General features: G+C 43.4%; 1 protein-coding gene across 6 annotated transcripts in view; it reads left to right on the top strand.

The window, feature by feature from the left end:
* Nucleotides 1-22,813, top strand: part of SLC4A11 (solute carrier family 4 member 11) — a 97,026-nt gene that overhangs the window by 42,398 nt on the left and 31,815 nt on the right. For 5 of the 6 annotated variants that reach the window (XM_027799961.2, XM_055714399.1, XM_055714381.1 and 2 more), the window contains exons 5-10: nucleotides 2,234-2,465; nucleotides 3,111-3,173; nucleotides 3,706-3,787; nucleotides 12,117-12,240; nucleotides 15,422-15,628; nucleotides 20,691-20,775. In XM_027799961.2, the coding sequence (XP_027655762.1) occupies nucleotides 2,234-2,465; nucleotides 3,111-3,173; nucleotides 3,706-3,787; nucleotides 12,117-12,240; nucleotides 15,422-15,628; nucleotides 20,691-20,775 (793 nt within the window). The remainder of the gene's footprint in view (nucleotides 1-2,233; nucleotides 2,466-3,110; nucleotides 3,174-3,705; nucleotides 3,788-12,116; nucleotides 12,241-15,421; nucleotides 15,629-20,690; nucleotides 20,776-22,813) is intronic. The other variant, XM_055714392.1, reaches the window with a different exon arrangement.

Below are 22,813 nucleotides of genomic sequence, written 5' to 3' on the forward strand. Positions count from 1 at the left end.
CCTTTCATGGTAGGTATTTGCCTTGCTATGTTTAATATGCATATCTTTCCCAGTGTTATGGGAGTGGTAATAAGGGTGGCTATTGCCCCTGTTTTCTATAAAGGACTGGGAGCAGGGGAATAAGACAGGACTGAGGCATGGAAAAATGTTTACCTAAGGCATTGCCTGAAGCCTGTGGCAGAGCTGGAGCTGAATCTTTATGACTTGCAGTAAGCTGCTGACAGTGCTGTCGTGCCACAGCAAGCAAATGATGCTGTCATGTGCAGCTTGCTGGAAGATCAGTGTTGATTGAGATTATGTGGGCAGATAATAGCTCTCTTCCGAATGCCTTTGATTAATTTCTGCTGTCCTTCAGCTTTCTTCTTGCACTTTTCTGCTTCTGGTAGCTTCTCTCATGCATGGGAGGAGTTGGTGACACGAAGCCACTCTTGCTTTTTTTGAAAGTTACTCAGCACTGTGGCACTCCTGATGCTCTTGACCTCCTCTGCCATCCACCTTGTTAAGTCCTGTCCAGGTCATTTGGCCTCTTTTCTGGTTGAACCTACATCTGATGTTGGACTGTACCAGACAAACTGAAATGAGTGACCTTTGGGAGGTGGTTGCTGGTCATATGATGACCCCATGAACAGCAGTGTTACAGATGGTGTGATAGGTGTTTTAACACCTGCTCTTAGGCAGTTAGAATTTGAGACTGACTTGGCCGCTGGCAGTTATATGGTCTTTTTGAGGTGGAGTTGTAACAAAGCTATGTCACTGTTTCTTCTAAAAACAGATGGTAACAAAGCCTTGGGGGTGGGAGCTGAAATACTTCAAAGAATCCTCCCTCTCAAGGATGCTGTGTAAGGAGTGATTGATGCAAAGTAAAACAGTGCTAATTGCAATGGATGTGTACTGACAACTTGATAGTTGCTGTGATAATTACAGTAATTAGTGAGATGTTAGCATCTCTTTCCCTGTGTCTAGGCTATAAATGGAAAAGCTAGAAGGGGTATGTGTGAGAGGAGGGGATCTGTGAGTCAGGCTTTGGGGTGGTTCTGTAACTTGGGGAGAACGTGCCAAGGTCCTGTTGTGGAGACAACTTGGTGTCAGATTTGTAAAAGTAATTAAGAGCTTGATTCTTACTGTGAGCTTATGGGGGACTGAGGATTTTAATGTCTTGACAATCTGGTCCTGAACATCATGAATTCAAGTTTGGCTGATTTCCCGTCAGAAGGAAGATCCACAGAACAAAGTGCAGCTCCCATTTCCTCACTCAGTCTTAAGCTGTTGAAGGAGAGGATGGGACTGCCGTTCCTTGACTAGTACTGTGAATGCTGACTGCGTGTGTGGATTTCCAAGGACTGTGAAATGGGAACAATGCATTTGTAGTTTGGTAAATTCAATTAACAAACTTCGCAGCTGGCAAACCCAGAAAGGAGTTGAGGTTCTGTAATACAGTGTGCTGTTTCCACTGTCTCAAGGCAAACAAGTCTGGGGCAGCAGAGGGAACCAGCGGAGAGTTGTAACAGTTTCAGCCTCTGTCTACTGTCCTTATTTTTTCTTTTTCTTTCTCTTTTTTTTTTTTTTTAATTTAGTCAAAGCTAACTGTTGCGCACAAAGGAAGAAAACTTCCTTGGGAGTGGGTACAATAGAAATAAGAAGTGTCAAAAAAGGTGATGGGCTGGATGACATTCCCCACCTCCCACTTCAGGGTCCCTGATTGGGACCACTGGGAAGAGGTGGTTTCCAGCTGGAGAACTGACTTGGGTTGCACTGAAATGCATACTGGTAATTTTTCGTGCTGCTGAGCTCAAAATCCATTTCTTCCAAATAACTTTTCCTGCATTTCTGCCATCTTCTTGAATTATTTAAACCTAAAGAGGATTTTAAATGCTACCTTAAGCATTTTTGCTTTTAGGCTAACTGATGTGCTTTATCCTAGGTAAAAATAAGCTGCTTTTTTTTTTTTTTTAATTCTGCTTGCTATGTCAGGGTATAAATGGTACCTAGGCATTCACCTATGGGCACTCTGTTAGGATAAGCCTTGCAAATGCAAACCTTCAATGCATTAATGCATCAATGCATAAACCTTCTTTTCTTCTAAACATGATCTTGAATGGTCAAAGTGATTCCGGAATTATTGGTTGGGTGGCAGTAACCTCAGCAAAACTGCTTGTGAACTCCATGGATCCTAGGCCTTTGATGTTAGGTATTGCATATAGCTGTCTAATGCTTTTGCCTCTTCTTAACGCAGTACCTGAAATTAAAGAATTTTGAGGAGGAAGTCAGAGCCCACAGAGACCTGGATGGGTTTTTGGCCAGAGCCAGCATCATCCTTGATGAAACAGCCACCTCCTTGGATGATGTTCTTCGAGAGATGCTGAAACACTTTGCTGAAGATCCTGAGAACATGGAGCCAAGCTGCAACTTTGAAAAAATCATGAGCACTTTATTCACAGATTCAGGGACCCCAAGAGAAGGGAATGGTAATCAACTCTTGAGTTGTTTTTGCCAGTGGGTTACTGTTAAGTTGTCATCCTTTCAATTAGTGGGGTGTTGAACTCACTACTGCGTGGTCCCCGGACTTGCATGTTGCATGTGACACTGGGGATTTATTTTTTCCGTGTCACTCTGACTGAAGGGTCTTATGTCTCCAGGGTTTTTATGTTTTGGTAGAGCCTTTCCCCTGTTTCATTAATATGACACATAGTGGTGTTCTCTGGGGTGAGAAGTGTACAGCACTGGAGTGTCTTGTCTGTTTGGACCCGTTAGGTATGCTTGTCCTCAGACAAGTGTCCAACGCTCTTCAGAAAGAGATGCTTGCTGGTGTCTCTTCAGAAATGGCTCTTTGGCCATGTGATTCTCCACCTGAATTCACACAGGCTGGGGAGTTTTGCCTGCTTTGGATGAGTAATTGGTTGAGGAAGGCTGAGCCTTCGTGTTGCTCCCAGCCTGCTGGAAGGGATGAGAGGCACTTCGTTTTCCTCCAGAAACTCAATCAGGGCAGCCCTAGCCAACATCATTGGCTCACGTGTCACCTTAAGCTATCAGCAAATGTCATAGCATAGACTAAAACACTACCTCTTAGCCCAAGATGTAAAGAAGCTTAACTAAGCATTGTTTCTCTGTAGGCACCCATGATGTTTCAGAGTCAACAGGAATGAATATACAAACATGTACATCGCACCTCAAATGTAACTGTCACAGCCTGAGTGAATTTGTTTAACAGATATGTCAAGTCCTGAGCATGTAGTAAGCATGTTCATGCTTTGGTTACTTCTTGCTACCTGTCTTAGAGCTTTGTATTTATAATCTCTTTAATTTAGGCTTTCTGTCAATAAAGAAAAGTTAAGCAGTGCCATAAAATGAGAACACTAATTGGGAAGAGGGGGTGAGAGGGCAGGGGATTCAGAAGATGCCTCTTTTAGTCCTGTCTGTGAGTTTGAGTAATGCTAATCTAATAGCCTGGTATTGCAGTAAAGTTGATGTTGGGAGGAAAAACCAGCTGCTTTTCAAAGTTGTAAATAGCCTTAGAACAGCATTCAAAAGCATCAGGACAAATGTTTCCATCTTTCTCTGTCACCTCTCACCCTTGCATCAATCCACTGTGCAGATAAATAAGTTTGCTTGGTATTAGTACTTAGCTTCCATTCAAAAGGGAATGTTGTTTGCAGTTGTGAACCAAACATGGACAGCCTGTAACGTTTCCCTCCCTTCTTTTCCTAGTTCACCTCTTATCAGATACAATTCAAGGGGTCACAGCAACAGTCACAGGGGTGCAGTATCAGCAGTCCTGGCTCTGTATCATGTAAGTATCTGTGTTAGAGTAGCAGAATCTGCTGGCTGCTCAAAACTTGTAACTTTTCCTGCTTCTGGGAAGAATAGTAGTTTGGGATGTGCCCTCCTAAGTTACGATGGTGATGCTCTCTCCGTCCATCCTGGCCTGTGGGATCTCAGTCTGAGTGTTGGGCTGTTCCTCTTTGCAAATGGACAAGCAGTAGCCTGGGCAGAGGTGACCACAGTCTCTACAGGGCGTTAAGCCCTTGGATGCTATAGAAATCTGAGTGTCAACAAGCTAAGAATGCTGAAAAAAATCTGAGCCAAAAAGTGCTAATTACTGAGAAATGCTAATGAGGGGAACTTCTGAAAGGGACGAGCAAACCAGTTCATGGACTGCTTTGCCTGCCAAAGTCTGGGAACTTGTACCAAAAGACTTCTTAAGTCCTTTGATGAAAACATCTAAACTTTGTAACTGAAAATTGAAGTCAGAAGTTCGGACAGTATTTAGACGCTAATTTCTTTGGCAGTTAATTCAGATGCTGATTAATTGTCAACACTTAAACACTGGAGCAAAGCCTTAAGACAGCAAGAACTCTGTCACCTGGGATTTATGAGACATAGTGGCTTCACCCCAGCTTCCACTTGATCAAAACTGGGTTTTGAAATTGTCTCACAGTCAAGCGTATTGGGTGAGCCAAACTGTCCCTCTGCAGAGGAAGGCCAGAACCTGCGCTGCTGAGCCAACCAAAGACTGAGATGAGATTTGACTTCTGTCTGTTTCTTTATGCAACTCTGTCAAGTTTTTCAAGAAAAATTTTAATTCCTAGAGAAATTACTAGGGTATGTTGGATAGGTGCCTAAAGTCTTGGAGAGTGCATGCACATATTTTAGCCTTTACAGCCAGTTTGCTAGGACAACTGTCACCGTAGCTCTCCATCTACTAGCAGTTGTAGTCTTTGCTTATAGCTGGAAAAAATGTAGTGTGTTCTGCCTTGGAAATAGATAATTTAAACAAAACAAGTCACCAACAAACAACAAAGAGATTATTGCATATCGGGGCTCTGTTCTGTGAAATAACTGCACTGGATAATGTCTGTGCTGCGTGTGCTACTGCCAACTCTATTCTTACGCCAGCATGTACAGAGCATCTTGCACAAAGAAAATGACTATACAGTAAAATAGTCTTTCTCTACTGATCAACCAAGAGGACTTTTGAGCAGTTTTCTCCTCTTTGGATGCCATAGGGAGCATAGTGGCAACAAAGGATATGTACATTCTACTCTAAGAAAGGTAGAGGGTGGAAGTTTCTACTGTGGCATGTGACTTTGCTTTGTGGAGGGCTTTGGAGAGCGTTGACTTAATAACAAAGCATTTCTACAGGTCATGATACAAATGCTGTTATTATATACATGAAACTGAAAAGGGTAGGTTCAGCCTTTCTGTAGAAAGTGTGCCAAAACTTTAAATGCATCCATGTGAGTAATACTAGCTTCCATGACAAGACATGATTTGAAAAATAAGCTTACAGCCTGAAGGTGTCTTGTGCAAAACTTTCCTTGTTTCTTCCTTTTGTTACTCTGAAGAGGGAGAAGAAAGTGGTGGGAAAGCAATGATGAGTTATTAACTATAATTATCTAATTACTGCACTGTATTTCTGCTATAGCTATTGTGCAACAGATTATGAACCATATTTTTAGGTCTCACATTTTTCTTGAAGTCAGATTGCAAAACAACTTTGAAAACTCTGAAGTAAAAGGAATTTGTTGATGATGATTTTTTTTTTCCATGTGAGTGGGCATAACCTTTAAGATATCTGCTGGTTCTTTATCCTTGCATTTAGTCTTTGCAAAATTTTAGATTGGTGCTGCTGGTTTTTGTGTGCCTTAACCATCTTAGTTCTAAAAGGATGAAAATTGCTAGGTATTGGTGTACATGATGTTTTCTTCTAACTAGAAAGCAAATCTTCAAAGTTACAGATTAGTTTCATTGGTCAAGGACGTGATCTCATACCTTGGAAGCCATGGACACAACTTTTTTTAATATTCGTAGCATTTGCTAGAACAGCAAGATGCAAACTGGCATGTGAAGCTGCTGCTTGACTGTTTCATTGGAGAATTTGTGATGAGGGGTAGCCAGATCTGTCCCAGAGTGTGGAGTGCTGAACTATTACCCTCAGGCTTACTTGATTATTCAGCCTGAGGAAGTTCTCCTGTTAGAAGGAGCTTAGGGAGGTGCTCTGGTATCCTCCAACCTGCAATGACTGCAGCAGGTAGATGTACTGCCAGGAGGGTGCTGAAGAGTTCCTCACAAATCACCCAGACCTACAATGATCCAGAGCCTGGAGGGGGTAAACTGGGTGCTTTGTATGTCTGGATCAGGAAAGGTGGGGAAGAAGCACCTGTGAGAGCTACTGGGTTTGGTGTTGCATGGTTCTGTGGCTCAAAAAGCCCAAGGAAGGCCTCCCCCTTATCCAATGGAGATACATATGGAGAACTGGCTCTTGTCACAAGCCAAGACCTATCACACCCAGTTGCTTCTTTCACTGTCTGACAAATGGAGATGTAAATGCTTATTTTTAATTACACACACACCGAACTGTAGGATACCTAATGTTAAGGATTTTGAAGTGACTGTTAACTGACTGCTGGTGGATCTGTCTCCTTGATCTCCCCATAGGAGAAACACCAGCTGTGTGGGTTATTGAACAAATGCTTCCTGAGCCGAGTGGAATTCCCCAGGCATCACAACTTCCAGGCTAGATTCTTCTTGCCAGGAAACAGATATAATTGCTTTTTTCCAAAGCTGAAACCTCAGAAAAACATGAGGCAAGCTGCTTCATAGTCTGGATTGAGTAGTTGAAGAGCCTTTTTTTTTTTTTTGGCTGCGTTCATAAGGCACATGGATTAGTGAAGGGCTTAATTTCAGTGCATTGAACTGATTTGCTAAAGCTGTTTTAACAGGCAAAGCATAGAAAAAAGCCTTTCTGCAAGCAAAGAGCAGTTTAGTGGTTTGTAGGCTCTGTGTTGCTATAAAATTGCTTACTCTGATATAGTGTGTCATTGCAGTGATTCCTGTGGAGGAGTTCAGGTGGGAAAAACCTAGGTAGCCTTTCAAAACCGGGTGTTATGAGGTTATTTGGGATATCGAACAAGACTGCTGTTCGAATAGAGTAAGCTTTAAGTGTAGTAACTTCTCAGATCTAATGTATAACTGGTGGTTGTGTGAAACATGTTACTAATGGATCTCTTGACAAAAGTAATGCTAAGCCTATTTCATGTGTTGAAAGTATTGTCCAGACCCAGAGGTTTGTGGGTCTGTAGAAAAGCCACGTTGCTTCAGATTTAGCTGTTGAAAAGATTTCAAATGGAGATGCTTCAGTTGCAGTGTATTCTTCAGAATATTACCCCTTCTTTCAAAGAGCAAAATGAGATGCTATGGGAAATTATGTAGTTTAACTGTGTAAAACAAATACTGTCTTCTAAAGAAATGACTACAAGATTTGGAGTCTTATAAACCAGAGCATCTTTTCTAAAATTTACAGTCCTAATCTCTCAAGTGTTCTCTGGGTTCAAAGAACTGACTAATTTTAAGTTCCTGGTCACCCTTGTTGGGCTGTCTGAAGTTACGCTGGAGAGCTGAAGCTCTTGCAGGCGCTCTTATGAAAAAGTCCTCAAATTCAAACGCTTCATTAGGAATTTGGGTCCTGAAGGGGGTCTGTTGTAGAGAAGGATGACTTGTTTCAGTGCCTGCAGCATGCATGCAGGGAAGAGATGTCTCCTTAAGCATTGACTTGTAGATAATACTTTTCCCTAGAGAGGATGGGTCTTTTTGGAGGCCAGCAAAGTGCGTTTACAAGTTGAAAATTATATCCAGCTTGGAGTGACCTTGTTGCTAAAACAGCCCTGTGCCAAGCTGCGGGTGAGCTGGCTTGCTGGTCACAGCTTCATTCCTCACTTGCAAATTCTGGTTTCTGGAAGCTTGTGCCTGGAGCTGCTCTGTGGAGGAAGATTTATTTGCAGTGGATGAGAACAAGAAGTGTCATTGTTGTCCTGCATTGGGACAGGAAAAGGCTGGCTAGCTGATTACCTCTGCTGGGCACTTTTTCTTACTGCAGGGAATAATTTGTTTCTGAATTAACTTCCTTTCTTGCTGCGTTTAAAGAGGATTTCTGTTTCTCTTGGGTCTCCATAGTTTGACCCTTTTTATGATTCAGTTGAGAAATGTGCTATTACTCTTGATAACATCTTGGGTGTGGGGCAGACCTGCAGCGTGTGTGACTTGGTGTATCAGTGATTTTGGTGGAGCATTGCCAGTTCTCACCATCAGAGTGCCATGCTCAGTGCTGCTAGATACACAGTGTGGAAAGAGGAGGACAGCGAAGCAGGAATGTGTACTGTAATTTAAATGCCCTTTTCATGAGCTCAGTTATTGGAGGATCAAGATAAAATTGCTGAGAACACAACCTGGCATCTCATTAAATCATAGCCCAGCATTTTCTTGTGTGACTAATACTGGGTGAAAATAGATTTTTTTTTTTTCCACTTTCTGGCCAAACCAAAGGAGAATCAAATTTAGCTAAACCCAAATCAAAAGGCAGCTTGCCTTTGGCCAAACCTGACTTGATTTAGTCAGCTGAAAATGCCTTGCTAGTTCTTGGGGGTTTGGGGGGCTTTGGCTATTCACCCTTCAGAATTACTATTTTTTTTTTCGTAGTGGGAATTTAAGTGCTACTTGAAAAGAAGTTGCTTCAGTTTGAAAGTGACTCTCCTCTTGGTTGAGTTTTACCTGCAGTCTTGCACAACTTGGAATTTATCCATGTGAACCAAATAACTTTTTTGTCCTTTACAAATATTTGCACAAGTCTAGTAGGGGCTGCAGTTTTGGTTTGTATTATATTTGTATCTGGATTCTGGAATTAAAGTAAAAGTGGGAGACGTAAGTGCTGCATTAGCGAGTAGGATCTGAGTCTGCTAAATAATGGCTTAAATTTGAAGAAAAGCTTGAGATGCTGAGTGGTGCATGGGCAGAAGTGACTTGGCCTTGGACTGAAAGTACCTTTTCCCCCAAATAAATGGATGTAGCTGAGCAAGAGCAGGCTCAGTGCAGATGAGGCTGCATTTTGCACAAAAGCACTGTTTCTCCTCTCCATGCAGGAACGCTCAGGTACATCAGACATTCTCTGTGGTGCCTGTTTAAATCTGGTTTTTCTCTGGTTTACCCTCACTAAACTGACTCAGCCTGATTTGTGAAGGTGTTATTGATTTAAATTGTATCCATACATTGACTTAAACTAGACTGGAAATTACTCAGTGGTCCACGCTGTTTTACTGGTGTGATACTGGGATATACTGGGATTCAGATGCACATGTTTGTGTCAATAGAGCTCTTTATGGAAGAGTTGGAATAAATGTTCTCATAGGTGTGAGAAGTTGCAAATTCCAGCATTGTGAATAAAACCATTCCACATAAAAATGGGTAATGATGACACCAGGCTTCTTGGTGTCTTGTAAGTGTGCTCAGTGTTGCTAAACCTTCCAGTACTGCCCAAACTTAGAGATCATTTTGTTGCACAGTTCCCCAGTCCCTCAATTTAAGGAAAACGGCGGGCTCCTGATTTAGAGGAACACAAGGTTTGGCATGGCTGCCCAGAAAACTAACTTGCATGTGAAAGCGATCCAATATTAAAGAGCAGCCTTTCAGAGTCAAGTTTTCCTCTACATAGCCAAGAAGCTCTTGAGCTAAAGTGATGTTGTAGCCTATGGACTGGTACTGTTGGCAGGACTGTCATCTCTGGAAAGCAGGCCTTAGAGGTGAGCTACTGGAGCTGAAACATAACCCTGTCAGTTCAGGGAGAAAGCCAGCTACAGAAGAAACATGTGGCTTGCTCAATTATTGCAGTATATAATAGCTCTTTTCCAAATAACTTGCTCTATTGCCACATGAATTTGCATATTGTAGCTAGGGGAGCTGGGCTTTTGCACACTGGCTTTCCTGCCTTGGGTAGCAGCAAGCTGAAATTCTGTTTCTTGTGAGGTTTCAGTTCTTGGGTTCACTCAAACAGGGTGGGAGCAGGCAAGCAGATGCTGCTGAGCAGCACTGCTAAGGCATGGCTGGTAACTTGTACCTCCACAACACACACAAACTTCTATTCACGTGTGTGCCTTAGTATGCTGCCCTACTTGGGGCACTGGGGCGTGTGCTGGTGTGATCAGCCCTTGTCCTGTAGTAAGTCTGTTCTGGCCGTACTCCGTACTTCACCAGTTTTTTGCTAGGTCGGGTGCTGCCTGATGGGTACAGTAGGAAAGGGAGGATGTCTGGAAAGTGTTAGTATGGCTCTGTGAGCAATAGGTACCTGATATCTGCTTCTGCCATCTCTGAGACAGAAATGGTGTTCAAAATGCCCAGAAGGCCGCCTTTTTCCAAACAAACTAATCTGAGCTCAATTGCTGAGATATGAAAATGCTGAGAACAGCCATTTGCTGTTGGTGACCATTTCAGGTGGATGAAGGTGAGAGCGCTGAAAGTGTGGGACCACTTGAAGGTTCTTCCATTAATCTAAAGCCCAGAGTTCACATAGCTTCCTTATTGGCTTGTTGAACTGTTAACATAAGGAGGCTTGTATGCTGTCCAGCCACAGCAGGATTGCTACGAGGTCGTTGATTTGCTTGTGAAAATCAGTGTTGTCTCTGCTACTTTGATCCCTTGGGAGCAAAGGACAAGAATTATTGCGGATCCAGACTATGGGTTTAATTGAGAAGATAGCTTGCACTCTATTTTCAATTACTTTAGAAGGGATTTATTGCTAACCTTAGGACCTGCCTCGATCTTTCTCTCTTTCAAAGCTGATTTGAGTAGAAAAAGGACAAGGGGCTGTGGTGGAGGGGAGTTCGGAAATAAATTAAATACTGTCATCTGACTCATAACCTATATTGTTCTAATTAAGCTGTTTGGTTGCACTCAGACAAGTGCCTTTGTCTGAATTAATTTGTGTAAGTAGACTGCTTCCAATCTGTGATCAGGAAGTCAAACTCAGTAAGAAAATACTTGGTGGTGTGATTTTTTTTTTTTTTTTTTTTTTTTTGCAAGTTATAAGATCATAATATAATGTGTGCCTGACTAGTACATCTCCAGCCAGAGATCTTCAGGAGTCATTACTGGAAAAACCTTTAGGGTGTGTGGGTGTGAGAATACATGTTAAAAGAAAAGAAATGGGCTAGGATTATGGAAGAGAAGTTAAAGGAGAGATGAATCTTTTTATCACAGAGGACTGTAAGCACGGGCTAGATGAATAAAAGGGAGCAAGCAGTCAAAGTGACTTTGAACGAGAAAAAAGGCCAGGGAGGGGAGGAATCACTCCAAGGTAGGAAAACATACTTCCGTACCTCTTTCAGTGTCGATATGTAAACCCTGTGTATGTATTTCACCAGTGCTTTTTAGAAGTATTGAGAAGTAGTAGGTAGCGTTAATGGGAACAGGATAGCTGCAGTCCAGGCTGGTGTTGGCCTCCAGCTGCAGCTGCACCAAGCCACTTTGCTCCTTTTTCAGAGTTTCCCAGCAGGAAAAACGATGACTACCCAGATCACAGCTCTGTTTCAATATCCCAGGGTGGAGACAAACCTGGTCTTTCATGGCCTCCAAAGATGATCTCTATTTCAAACAACTTGTTGCTAGTCTTTGTTTTGGGAGTCAAACAGCCATCGTGTGCCCAGCAGGGCTGGCTGGATTGCAGCCAAGGATTTCCCTCTGAGCAGTAATCCTGCCTGCTACAGTCTCTGTAGATCTTGAGCAAGGAGGTCAGCTTGGTTTCTATTACACACCTGTACCATGAAAGGGAAAAATAACAGCTGAGAGCAAACAGGGGAAGCCAATCAAACAGATCTGCCCAAGGCAAAAGTGGAAATGTTGGTTTGGCACTTTGCCTTAATGTTTCAAAAAGCAATTTGGGAGATCGGGTGAAATGAAATGAAGTGTAAACTGCTTTCCACTAACATAAGTGGTGGTGGGTTTTTTTCTAAGAGGGCTTGTTTGTAGAAACTTCTGCAGCACTGCAAGTACTGGGTATGTTGCACTCTTGCTCTCTTGGCTGTTAAAAAGCAGGTGGAGGAAGAGGGAGAATACACCTTAATCTTGAAAGTTATTGCCTATAAAAACATGGATGTTGAATTCTACAGAAGTTAGCTGAACTGGGCTAACAGTCTTAAACAGTGACTTTAACTTCCTTCAGAAGTGACCCTTGCACAACCAATAAGATTTTGTGTTTCTCAAAGTTTAAATGTGTGTTTATAAACCTTGCACACCAGGCAAGAGCATGTCATGTGTTGTAGTGCTATGCATAACAATGCCATCTTCCTTGACAGTTGCACTATAAAGTCCCTTCAGCGACGTCATGTTTGCATTAGCCGCCTGGAGAGGCCTCAGAATTGGGGTGAAAACTCCTGTGAAGTGAGATTTGTGATATTAGTCCTGGCTCCTCCTAAAATGGTGAGTATTGCATTCTTGTTTGCTCTGGTGCTTCAGAGGGTTCTCCCAAGTTTGCTTTTTCTTGGTCTCCTTTTAGGGTTAATGATAACGTATTATTTTTAAAACACCAGCGGATGTGAAAAGGCCTGAGATCTCAGCAGTTGTCAAGATGGTTTATGATAACAGTGTATGTGAGGGGTGGATTAGTCAGCTGTGCCCTCATCTCATACTGGGGAATGGCCTCTAGCCTGACTGGGAGGAGAACACTGCAGATTGTGTTAGCTCCCGTACACCTTTTGCTAGAGCTACAGCTGCGATGTGTGTATTACTCCACAGATTCCCCCCTCCAGCTTTACTGGTTTAGCTACTATTTGGAGAGTTAAGGGATGCTGTTTCTGGTTAAAGCCATCCTTGTGAAGGGCTCTTGCAAGTCTGCAGCTGATGCCCCACTGCAAAGGTCTGGGTTGACTTCCCAGCAAACTCCTGATGGGACTAACAGTTACACTGCAGGGTGGTTGAAGCAGGTGTAGATGGACTAATGTAACCAAGAGGAAGCTGTAGTTTTGTGAGCTTTATTGCAGTATGGGAACAAAACTATCTGGGAGCTGGAGTGCTTGTAAGGTCAGACTGTCTTGAGGTCCTTTGGGATGTGTTTTCATAGCTTTTGGCACTTTCAGCCACCAAGGTTAAAGCTCAAGGGTACTTACAGGTTCTTTGGTGTAGACAAGGCCAACAAATGCTGTAGTAGTACACATTCACTACAATATCGCGGGGTGCATCAAGGTTAATTGGGGATCACCATCCTGTCTTCCTAGAAAGCACTGGCTTGATCAAGATGGTGTGTTCTTCTAGCTAATGGGTTGAATGGTTCAAAGCTCAAGACCTTTTCACACTTAAGCTGGCTGTTTACACCTTGGGGCTACTAGGTCTGTGCTTCTGGGAGGTGCTGGAGAGGTTGGGGGACCTTGTCTGGAACAGGACATATCCTGATTCAATTTCCTGCTCTCAAATGCTGTCTGTGTGACCTTGGGACCTTCTAGTCTGGTTTGTCTTTCCCCACCCCCAGTCACCACCACCCTTGTTTAAATGGAAATACTGGTGTTTCCTTATTTCCCAGGATTTCTGGCAGACCTTTCCCAACTGAGAAGTTCAATGCTTTTGGCATAGATCTCAAACCCAACAGGCTGAAAACATATTGATGTTACTTACAAAAGCATCAGGCAAACAACTGAACCTGTGCGCAATTGCATTGATCTCTCTTTCATTGTATGGCAGTTTGCTTATCTCCGGCCAGCTACGTGCAAAGCACCCAGCGAACAGCTCTGCATCCGCTTGTATCCTGAAAGTTTGCAATTCCAATGGACAGCATCAAATTAAGGAAAGGGAGTGGAGGCCAAGCAGAGCTGCAGTTGCCAATATGCTTTTTATTTTAAATGAGTTTATCTAGCCAGCTCTAAGTACGCATTTCTGGTACAGCAGTTAAAATAATTAACTTGCTGACAGTAACAGATTAATTGAGCCTTTCTTGGGGAGGAAAAAAAAGAGCCCAGCAAATGGGCATCTGTTGTACTGAGAAATCCAGATCATTGGCCTTCTCCAGCATGGAGGATGTAAAAAAACCTTGAGTGCTTTTGCTCTAAACTGTTCATCTCTCTCTGGGAAAGCCAAGAAAGGGAGCAGCACTCGGCAGCTTGAAGACCCTTGCAGCATCCAGCCCAAGGACTACTGCTGCTTAGAGATGAAAGGAGAAGCCTCCCCTGTGATGGCAAATCCAGGCTGGTTCAGTCTGAAAGGACCAAGCTTATGAACTCTAAAAGCAATTCCCAGAGCAGATTATCTTCACTTAAATCCAAACCCTTTCCTAGAAACTTACACTTGCTAGGACATATTCAATTTATCTGAAGGAGCATTCCGAGAGTGTAGTGGAGGAGAGGTGGTAGTGTGAGTGATGACTTTGGGACTAGCGCAGTGCAACCTACATCTCCATGCCTCTGTGTCAAGCAACACTGAATTATTTGGTTGTGTTTATGAAAAAATTATTCATCTGCTTTGTTATGAATCCTGAAAACTAATTCAGATCAGACACATATGCTCACTACTACTTTTCACAGTAATGTGAGGAGCTTGGAGGCTGTCCAAAGGAGGGTGGTTGTTTGGGTGTCTCTAGCAGTTGCTGCATGATGAGTGTTGAGTGTAGCGAAGGTGGGTGGGTTAAAACTTGGCATCAAAAGGAGCTCTTAATGAGCTATGGTTCTACATAATTTTGCCTTGGCAAGTATCTTATCTGGCCTGACCAAAGTGGTACAAGCAGTTGAGCAGGTCAGGGTTTGTAGAGCTTGGATTTGGTGGGTTTGTGTAGGATTGGGGAGCTCAGTCTCATCTACCGTTCCCTTTTTGTGTCTAACTTTCAAGGTGCTTGGAGCAATAGGAAACCAGGCTTGGATGCTGTTGACACTGGTCCCTCAAAGCATCAGGCTTCTGGCTCACAGCAGTGTTAAAGCCTGCAAGGAGGCACTTGTTCCTTTTACATGTTTGCAAGTCTCCTGTCTCTTCCAAGCATTTAGTGAAGATACAGAGCTGCTTGCGTGTGTGCACTCAGCTGCTTCTTTCCTATGCTTTCCTCTGTGCCAGTACTTTAGTAGAGAGCTCTAAATCTCTACTTGTGCTGCCAGAATTGTCCCAGAGAGGCCAGCCGAATTGAGTTTTAATGTTTAGAAAATAGGAAGCTGGTGAAGCAGATATGAACAATATTCTGTCTTTCAGAAGAGACATCAGGCAGCTTCTACCTGCAGGAACATTGACTACAGCGTCTTTCTGCTCCAGTAGCAGTAACGCTGAGATGCTGTAGGATACAAAGCCTTATTTGTTTAGTCTTAGCAGCCTTGAAGGGAGACCAGGGATGAAACGCATGCTCAGCATGATACAGCTTTGGATTGAGTCCTGGGAAGTTGATCAAGTAAGACTGACCAGTGCTTCTGGTCAGGGCCCGTGTGTTGATGCCTTCACAGGATCCTGCTGTGGTTGGTGTGTTCATCTGCAACAGCTTCCGCGTATGCTTTTCTTCTGCAGGTGTCTCTGGTGTCCTGGAAACCAAGTACCTGGCTCTTCAGATGGTGCCCAATGGGTAAATCAGTGAGTTTGCTTTCAGAAGTAAAAGAAAGTAGTTTTACAAGGTGTTTTTTTGCCTGTCTTTTCTGCTCAGAAAAGTACCAAAACGGCCACAGAAGTGGGCAGGACCTTTGCCACAATGTTTTCGGACATAACCTTTCGGCAGAAACTCCTAGAAACCAAAACAGAAGAGGAGTTCAAGGAAGCCTTAGTCCACCAACGCCACTTGTTGACGGTGGTGAATCAGAGACCCTCAGCGATGAGTGATGGGCACAAGTCACACAGTCCTAAGCCACTAAAGGTAAGGCTGGCCAACATCTGCCATGCACCTGCTTCAGTGGTGTCCAAATGCATAAATGCAAGGGGTTTTGAATAAGGAGATGAAGCACTTGTGCTGCTTGCATCCATTGGGCTCTCCTAGCAAGCTCTCAGCACTGAGGTTTCCATGAATGGCTGATGTGTGTACATCTGCCTTCCTCAGCTGCTGCTGTAAATCTGAAAGAAAGAAAAACTCACCACTTCAAAGAGGCAGGTGCTGAAGGGGGATGCAGAGCAGTAGGGGCTTGAAATGGTTACAGGACTTTGATTCCAGATGCTTAGTCAAGGGTGGGATTAATGGATCACTGCATTGTGGGTCCAAGGTACTTAATCCTTACAATCCAAAGTCTCTGAAGGAAGCTGCCACTTGTCTTTCCTGCAGCCAAAAGACTTCTTGGCCATCTCTGCACGGTAATTTCACTTAGAAGTTGCTTGTCAGTATTTGGCCTGACTTCTCACTGTTTGATCTGTAGCTCTGTAAAATGTTACTTGCTTTGTACTTTAAAGTTTGAGGGAAATGCTGTAACCCAGCTTTCTTTTCTGGAATTTCCTGTGTATTGGTCATCACTTTGTTTTTCTGTTCAGAAATTCATTCTTTAACCAGACTGCATACCTGAAAAACAAAGTGTGCCATCTCTAGCTTGCTGCTCCTGTCCCTGAATTGCAAATAACCTTAAAGCTTTGGGTTGCCTACAGTGCAGAAGCTGGTTAACTTAGCACTTTTTTTTTTCCTGGAATAGACTTAAAGGGTTTTTATCTGCACATCCGGAAAAGAGCAAAGCTCATGTTTTTCCTAGAGAATCCCCTTGCTTATAGGTAGTGCTTTGACCCCATACCTGCTCTTAAGTTTGCAGAACAAGTCCTGAAACCCTCTTTAAACCTAGGCCGTCCAGGGTGGTTGTATTCAGAATAGCTGCAGTAACGTAATTTAGGTAAAGGTAGGTTTAACCCTTTGCACTTGGTCTTTCAAAGGAGTTTTTCTTAAAGCAGTTGAAATATCTGGCTCTGTCTTCTGCTAAACCTAGCCCTTTTTAAATGTCTGTAGAGGATTTTCTGCTCTGTGCTTTGGGTGAACAGGAGGGCTGGATGTAACACTGTGCTTATAGATAGATGTTGGCCCTGAGAAGTGGTGGTTCCTACTTGCCTTGCTGGGCAAGCAGCCTTGGCCAGGCAGACTTTTGATGGCTCTTGGCCAGTACTGTAGATAGTAGCGCTTGTTTCTCTAGCACTTGCTCTTGGCATTGACCGTTCTTGGTCTGGATTTGGTAAATTGTTGTTGTTAAAATGTTTTATCTTTCAGCTCTCAGGAGATGCAGCCTGTACAGTAGTAACTCTGCTTTCTCAGGTCTCTTGGAAGCAGCTGTCCCCCACCTTGCCTTGCCAGCATTGATCTTGAGAGCTAGGATGGAGTTTTCTTTTCCTGGCAAGCAAAGATTTGCCTGGAGAGATGAGACTGACTTGAGATTGTGGCCTGCATTCCTGAGTTCCTCTGAGAGGCATCTCCAGCAGTATCTCCTCCCCCTCTGCCTGCCCTGTGCAATAGTCTTCTAGAAGGGAAGCATTTAATATGAGCAAACACTCATATGAGACCGGGGTGTAATTTCAACCTGTAAGCCACCCCAGTGAAATAAACACCCTAATGTGGAGCCACTGTATTGTTACAAGGGAGCTCTCAGGAGGGTAAAGTCTCTTGGTAGCATAAAAATCTCTCCTGCCTCCCTTCTTCTTTTGGCCCTGCAGTGATGGGAGAGAAATGGGCCTCAAACGCTCTCTACACGAGTGGGTTTTTGCAAGTGCTTGTTTTTAGCTTGGCTAAAATCCTGAAGGGGACATGACAGTTGCATACATGCTGTGCCTACAGTGCAGTCACTTTGCTTTGCCTCATCTTAGAGGATTATTTAGGCAAGGCTACATACTCAGTCATAATTAAGTCAGATGCCTCAGTAAACAAGAAGATTTGAGGCTAATTGTGGTTTTATTCATGGAGGAGCCCCTAGCAGTTGTGATGCTTTCTGGCTGTGATTTTTGTGTCTGATACCTGTGTGGATTTGCTGAGAGGGCTGGGCTATGCTTGCTCAGCATCAGCAGATGGAAGAATAGTGTGTGTCCCTGGTTGTGTAAAATAGTCATGCACCCCTCAGTACTTCAGAAGAGGACTGAGAAAGGGTTGGTGGTGTTGGAGCAGATACTTTCTGTTTGGCTTTAACTGCTGTTAAGTGCTGGCTTAGCCTCTTCATTTAACACAAACAACAGTCACTTATAGCAAGAGACCTGGAGGGATTTGTAAAATGGCAATTGGAAAATTCATGAAATTCCTCTAATGTTTGTTTGGGGTTTTTTGGTGGGTTGTTTTTTGTTGGTTGTTTGTGGGTTGGTTTTTTTTTTGGGGGGGGGGGGCAGGGGGAGAGGGGCTCCTTTTGCTGCTCTTTCTCATGTATTAGGAACAGCATGGGCAAAGCACTAAAGGGACTTGCAGAAGAGGAGAATAAGGAGTCTGAAGGAGGATTTGGCGCTGGGTACCTGAGCTGTAGTTCCTAAAGGCTAATAAGCCTTGAGGTGTTGGTGGGGGGAAGCGGCTTTGGCCTCCTGGATAAGGCCCCTTGGTACCAGGTTAAATCAAAAAGACAGTAGGGCCATGAGAGAGGTGCCACCATGAATGGGAATGGAAAGCCAATGTGTCAGCCAAACTTGACCCACTGAAAGAGAAAGAAGTAGGGCACTGCAGTCCAAGAAATTCCCAGCACTGGGGTGTATGAGGAAGAATAAAATGTCAGCACTGTCCTTTCCAAGTCTTTTGGGAAACTTCACAAGGTGCAGGCTCAGAAGACAGCATGAGGCAAAAGCCTGACTGAAACATGTCTGGAGTACAGTTAGACAATGAATATGCATGGTGGATAGGTTGGGGGTTAAAACCAAAAAAGTGTGGTAGCTTCAGAGGCCAGTAAACTTGGTCTTTTATCTCCTCAGTGCAAGCAGAGTTGAGTATAAGGTTAGCAGAGCAGAGAGGAAAGCTAAGAGTAGGATTAGCCATACGGAAGAATTGACTTTCCTTGTTCTTAGCCACTGAGGTTTAGCTTGACATCCCCATGCCCCAGCCTAGCCTAAAATTGCACACATGCAAGAAATAAGCACATGAAGGAATCAGGGGGTCTCAAACAATCTATTTGTCTCGGTGTGCCACGTAGGACAAGAAGTTAGGCAGTGCTTCTGTCTTCTCTGCGCACTTACTGCTGCCTGTGATCAGACATCGTGCATGAGTGCCCCTTCCCTCCCCACCCCAGGCCAGCAGCAAGCCTGTGGCTTCTTCCCCGGAAGATGAGATACCCTGAGCATCCTTTTCCCCATACTCACTGCAGCGAGACAAGTAAACATATTAGTCATTAAAGCTATTGTGATTCTCTGTCTGACTTGTGCCTTCAGGAATGTCTTTCTTGGGGAGGTGGGGGGGTGGAATTAAATTGCTTTTCAAGCGCATATGGCTTTGATGTCCAAATATGCCTCCAAATATGGCTTAAGCTCATAGCTTTTTCAGAAATGCTTAAAATACAAATGTTATGCTGGTGTCTGCTGAATTTCATCCTGATCGTTCAGGTCAGAGAGTTGAAACTGTCCTAAAGTAATACAGGTGTTATTGGCAAAATGCAACAGGATTGACTTAAGTAGCTAAAATATGAGATGTCATAGTCACTGATAAGGGAGCTAATCCTTTGAGTTATCTTTTGCACCCCAAACCCTAGCGTTTGTCATGCCCTGTGTATTCCCTCTAAAGGGGAGTTTTTCTTATTGTGTTTTACCTATGGCTCTGATCTTCCAGCTGCTGCAAAACACTGGAGCCCTGTGAGAAAAGACAGAGTTGTGTGTAGTCTGTTGAACAAGCACTGTAGTGTCCTTTCTAAAGAAATACTTTTTATCAATTTCCACATAAACCAGCCAAAGGAAGATGTCCATGCTGTTTTGAGATGGTCTGTTGGTGTCAATTTTGGATCTATTATTTCCTGCCTTGCTTACAGTTTGTAGCAGAGGTCATAAGTCTTCTGTGTCTGGTTCTGTAACAAACATGCAAAATGTTTTAGCTGAGACAGCTGGGGTAATTAGCACTGTATAAGGTGCATCTGATTTTCAGAGTAATACATATACTCTGAGCTGAGGATAACAGGGAAAAATCTGGCAGGTGCCTCATTTGCAAGTGTTGCCTACTCTGATGCTTTCCATGTGCTTTCTGTAAGGATGTAGCTGTGAGAATTGGGAGGCTGTAAGTCAATAGCAGCTGTTGCATGTTTCTGAAAAGCTCCTTATTGCCTGTGGTGAGCATCAGATTGTATAAACAATCATACTGTAACTTGCAGGCCCCTAAACCAGAAATAAAAGGGAACATGTTGAGTTTTTGGAACCCTCTCACAAGGATCTTAATATCTTTCAATGGGCAGAAATTATGGCTTGGTTATGTGAAGTTATTAGAGCTTTTTCCCTTTTGGTGGAGTTTGAGGTGTAGATGGTCTTAGTTCCCTTATTACATCTATTTGAGGTTTCCCTTTCTCATGTCAATGCCAGGGAAGGTAGCACTTGCTGGGGATCCCTTTTCAGAAGCTTCATGTAGATTTGGGGGTAGTGGTTTTGGGGTGTGTGTTTGTGGTGGCATCTAAAGAAAAAAAAGTTGGCTAGAGGGGTGGGAAGGGCATCTCTGACCTGTTGTTCAACCCCAGGGTACCCAAGGTCTAATCCTGCTGTTGGCCAGGGTGTTTTCAGTGGGTCACACTGCATCAGCTCCCTCACCTGCAAAGCAGGGATGCCGATATGAATGGGAGGGGGAAAAGGGAAGGAAGGGAGGAAAACAGGGTGGTCTTGGGGGATTTTCTCTCTTACAATGCTTTTGAGGATATAAATTGAAGTGTGAAGAGTTTATTTTTATTATCATTACAAAATCTGATTTGAACGCCCTATTCAAAATGACCAGTTTTGCTCCTATCAGTATTGAATAAGGAGGTTAATCTCTTTAACAATACATGAGCCTTTAAACTGACACAGCACTTCCTTCCTTTCTTTAGTTGCATGAGTTTCTCAATATTGGCAAGGGGATTTCTGATGACATTGCGCGAAGATTTCCAGTGTACGCTTTGGACTTCACTGATGGTATGTTGGCCAATGTTTATGAAAGCATTGGCCCGATTTTGAATTTTTGTGATGCAATGTCCTGTTTACAGTGTGCATTGAATGTGTTCTTTGATACGTGTAATAGCTCTCTTATTTCATATTTAAAGGAATATTTTGATAAAAGCCTATGAATAGGCATGGTGGCACACTATAGATGAGAATCTTGCAGTGTTCCCTTAATGAAGATGCTAGCTGTATGTATATGAGGAGTTTAATTTTTATTAAACAATGAGGCAACTAAATAGATTGATTATTGTTGTGTGTAGACACAGATCACCTTATTGCAACCTAATTAGTCAGCACTGGCCTAATAAGCCCTTTCTGCTGTCTTTGCAAGCCAGCTTCAATAGTGATTATGGTGATGCTGTGGGAGTTGAAAATGCTTAAGCAAAATCTGAGCTGCAGTAACTTCAGCTCAGTGCTTTTAAAAACAGGATATAGCTTGTCTGCTGTAGCCAGATCACAGGAGCAGCAATACAGTGTTTATATTGAGCCTCAGGTTTTGGGCTTTATATAGCTCCCACAATGGCATTGTTGGTTTTAAGAGTCACTTTCTCCTTTTTTGCTTTCAAACTTTCACTTTCAGAGATTTTATTTTTTTTTAAAGGCTTCTAAGTCTTCAGGGCATACCATGATTACAGCGCTTCAGCCTGACATCAAAACATGTTCAGTTTCTTGTAGCTTATTGGGGAGTTGGCTAATGTATTCACATATTAAACCCAGAAAATTTGCATATAAAATAAAGATGTAGAGTGTAGGCAGGGAGAGTCTCGGGGCTTTGTCAGACATGTTTCTGCTGTTAAATCCTCCTTAGCTCAAGCTACAGTGTCCCAGCCTTCCCCACTGCACCTCTGCTGATGGTGCTCTCCCCTGGAGTTGGCATAAGAAAATAAGATGCATACCCGAGCCCCGTTATGCAGACAAGTATTCTGGTGCAAAGCCACCCTCCACAGCAGCCTAAGCTTGAGAGCAAGCATGGGCAGAGTCCTTCACTGCGTTTCAACAAGATGGTCACTACCAGCAGAGGAACATAGCAATCAGCTGTTGGCTGCTCGGCTGAAGATGCCATGTGTTTGGGGGAGTTGCCTCCTACAAAGATCCTTGTCTAGGAATGCTTCATCCACTATGATGCGTGTTGTGGTTAGTGGTATCTACTCTGCTTGAAAGAAAAAAATGAGATGAGATGCCAGCTTAGCACAGTAGAGTGCTGGATGCTTTCTGCAAGTGTGTTAATTGCTGGGATTAAACTGCTTTTCAGGAGCCTTGGGGTGATAGAAGGGCAGGCTCTCTTTGAAGCCAAGCTAATGCTATATTCTCTGGGGATTTGGGGGTATGTTGAGGACAAAGGGGACAATAAATTGTTTTCAGGGTAGCAGCAAGGATTATGATAAAACAGGAAAAAATATTGTGGCATGTGCATCATTGGCACCAGATCTGGTCGGGGGCTTAAACTCCTAATCTGGACACCTCTGCAGTTGGTTCAGGACACTTCAGTTCTACGGCTGTGGCTTTGTAGGCTGTCAAAGTCTGACCCTTCATTATAAAGGGATACTAAAGCACTTCAGAAGGAAAGTGCGGCAGAAGCACCTTGTGGGGACCCACATGCATCTCAAGGCAGTGCAGTGACTGCTGTGGCTGTCAGTGTTCACAGGCACAAAAGCATCATGTGATGGTCCTGTAGCCAACTTCGGCTGCCAGCAGATTTGGAAATTCATTTCAGTGTCCACGATCTGGCTCTGCATGCATCCGAATTAACCTGTGCATGCTACCTATCAGCCCTGGGTCTGTCAGCTGTAGTTAATCTGCAAGCTTTCTGTGAACTCATGTACATGGCAGATCAGGCTTGGCCTAAACAAGGTGCTGGGATTGACTAGTTTGAAAGAATTGTTCCCTTGGGTGCATTTGCCCTGAGTGATGAAATACTGTCATAGTGAGAATCCAGCATTACAAACATTCCAGAAAAATGGTTTTAGTATGAAATGAAAGTATATGTTAAAAACTGTCCATGCATTATTAA

The sequence above is a fragment of the Falco cherrug genome, chromosome 1 (genome assembly GCF_023634085.1).
Source record: "Falco cherrug isolate bFalChe1 chromosome 1, bFalChe1.pri, whole genome shotgun sequence".
NCBI lineage: Eukaryota > Metazoa > Chordata > Aves > Falconiformes > Falconidae > Falco > Falco cherrug.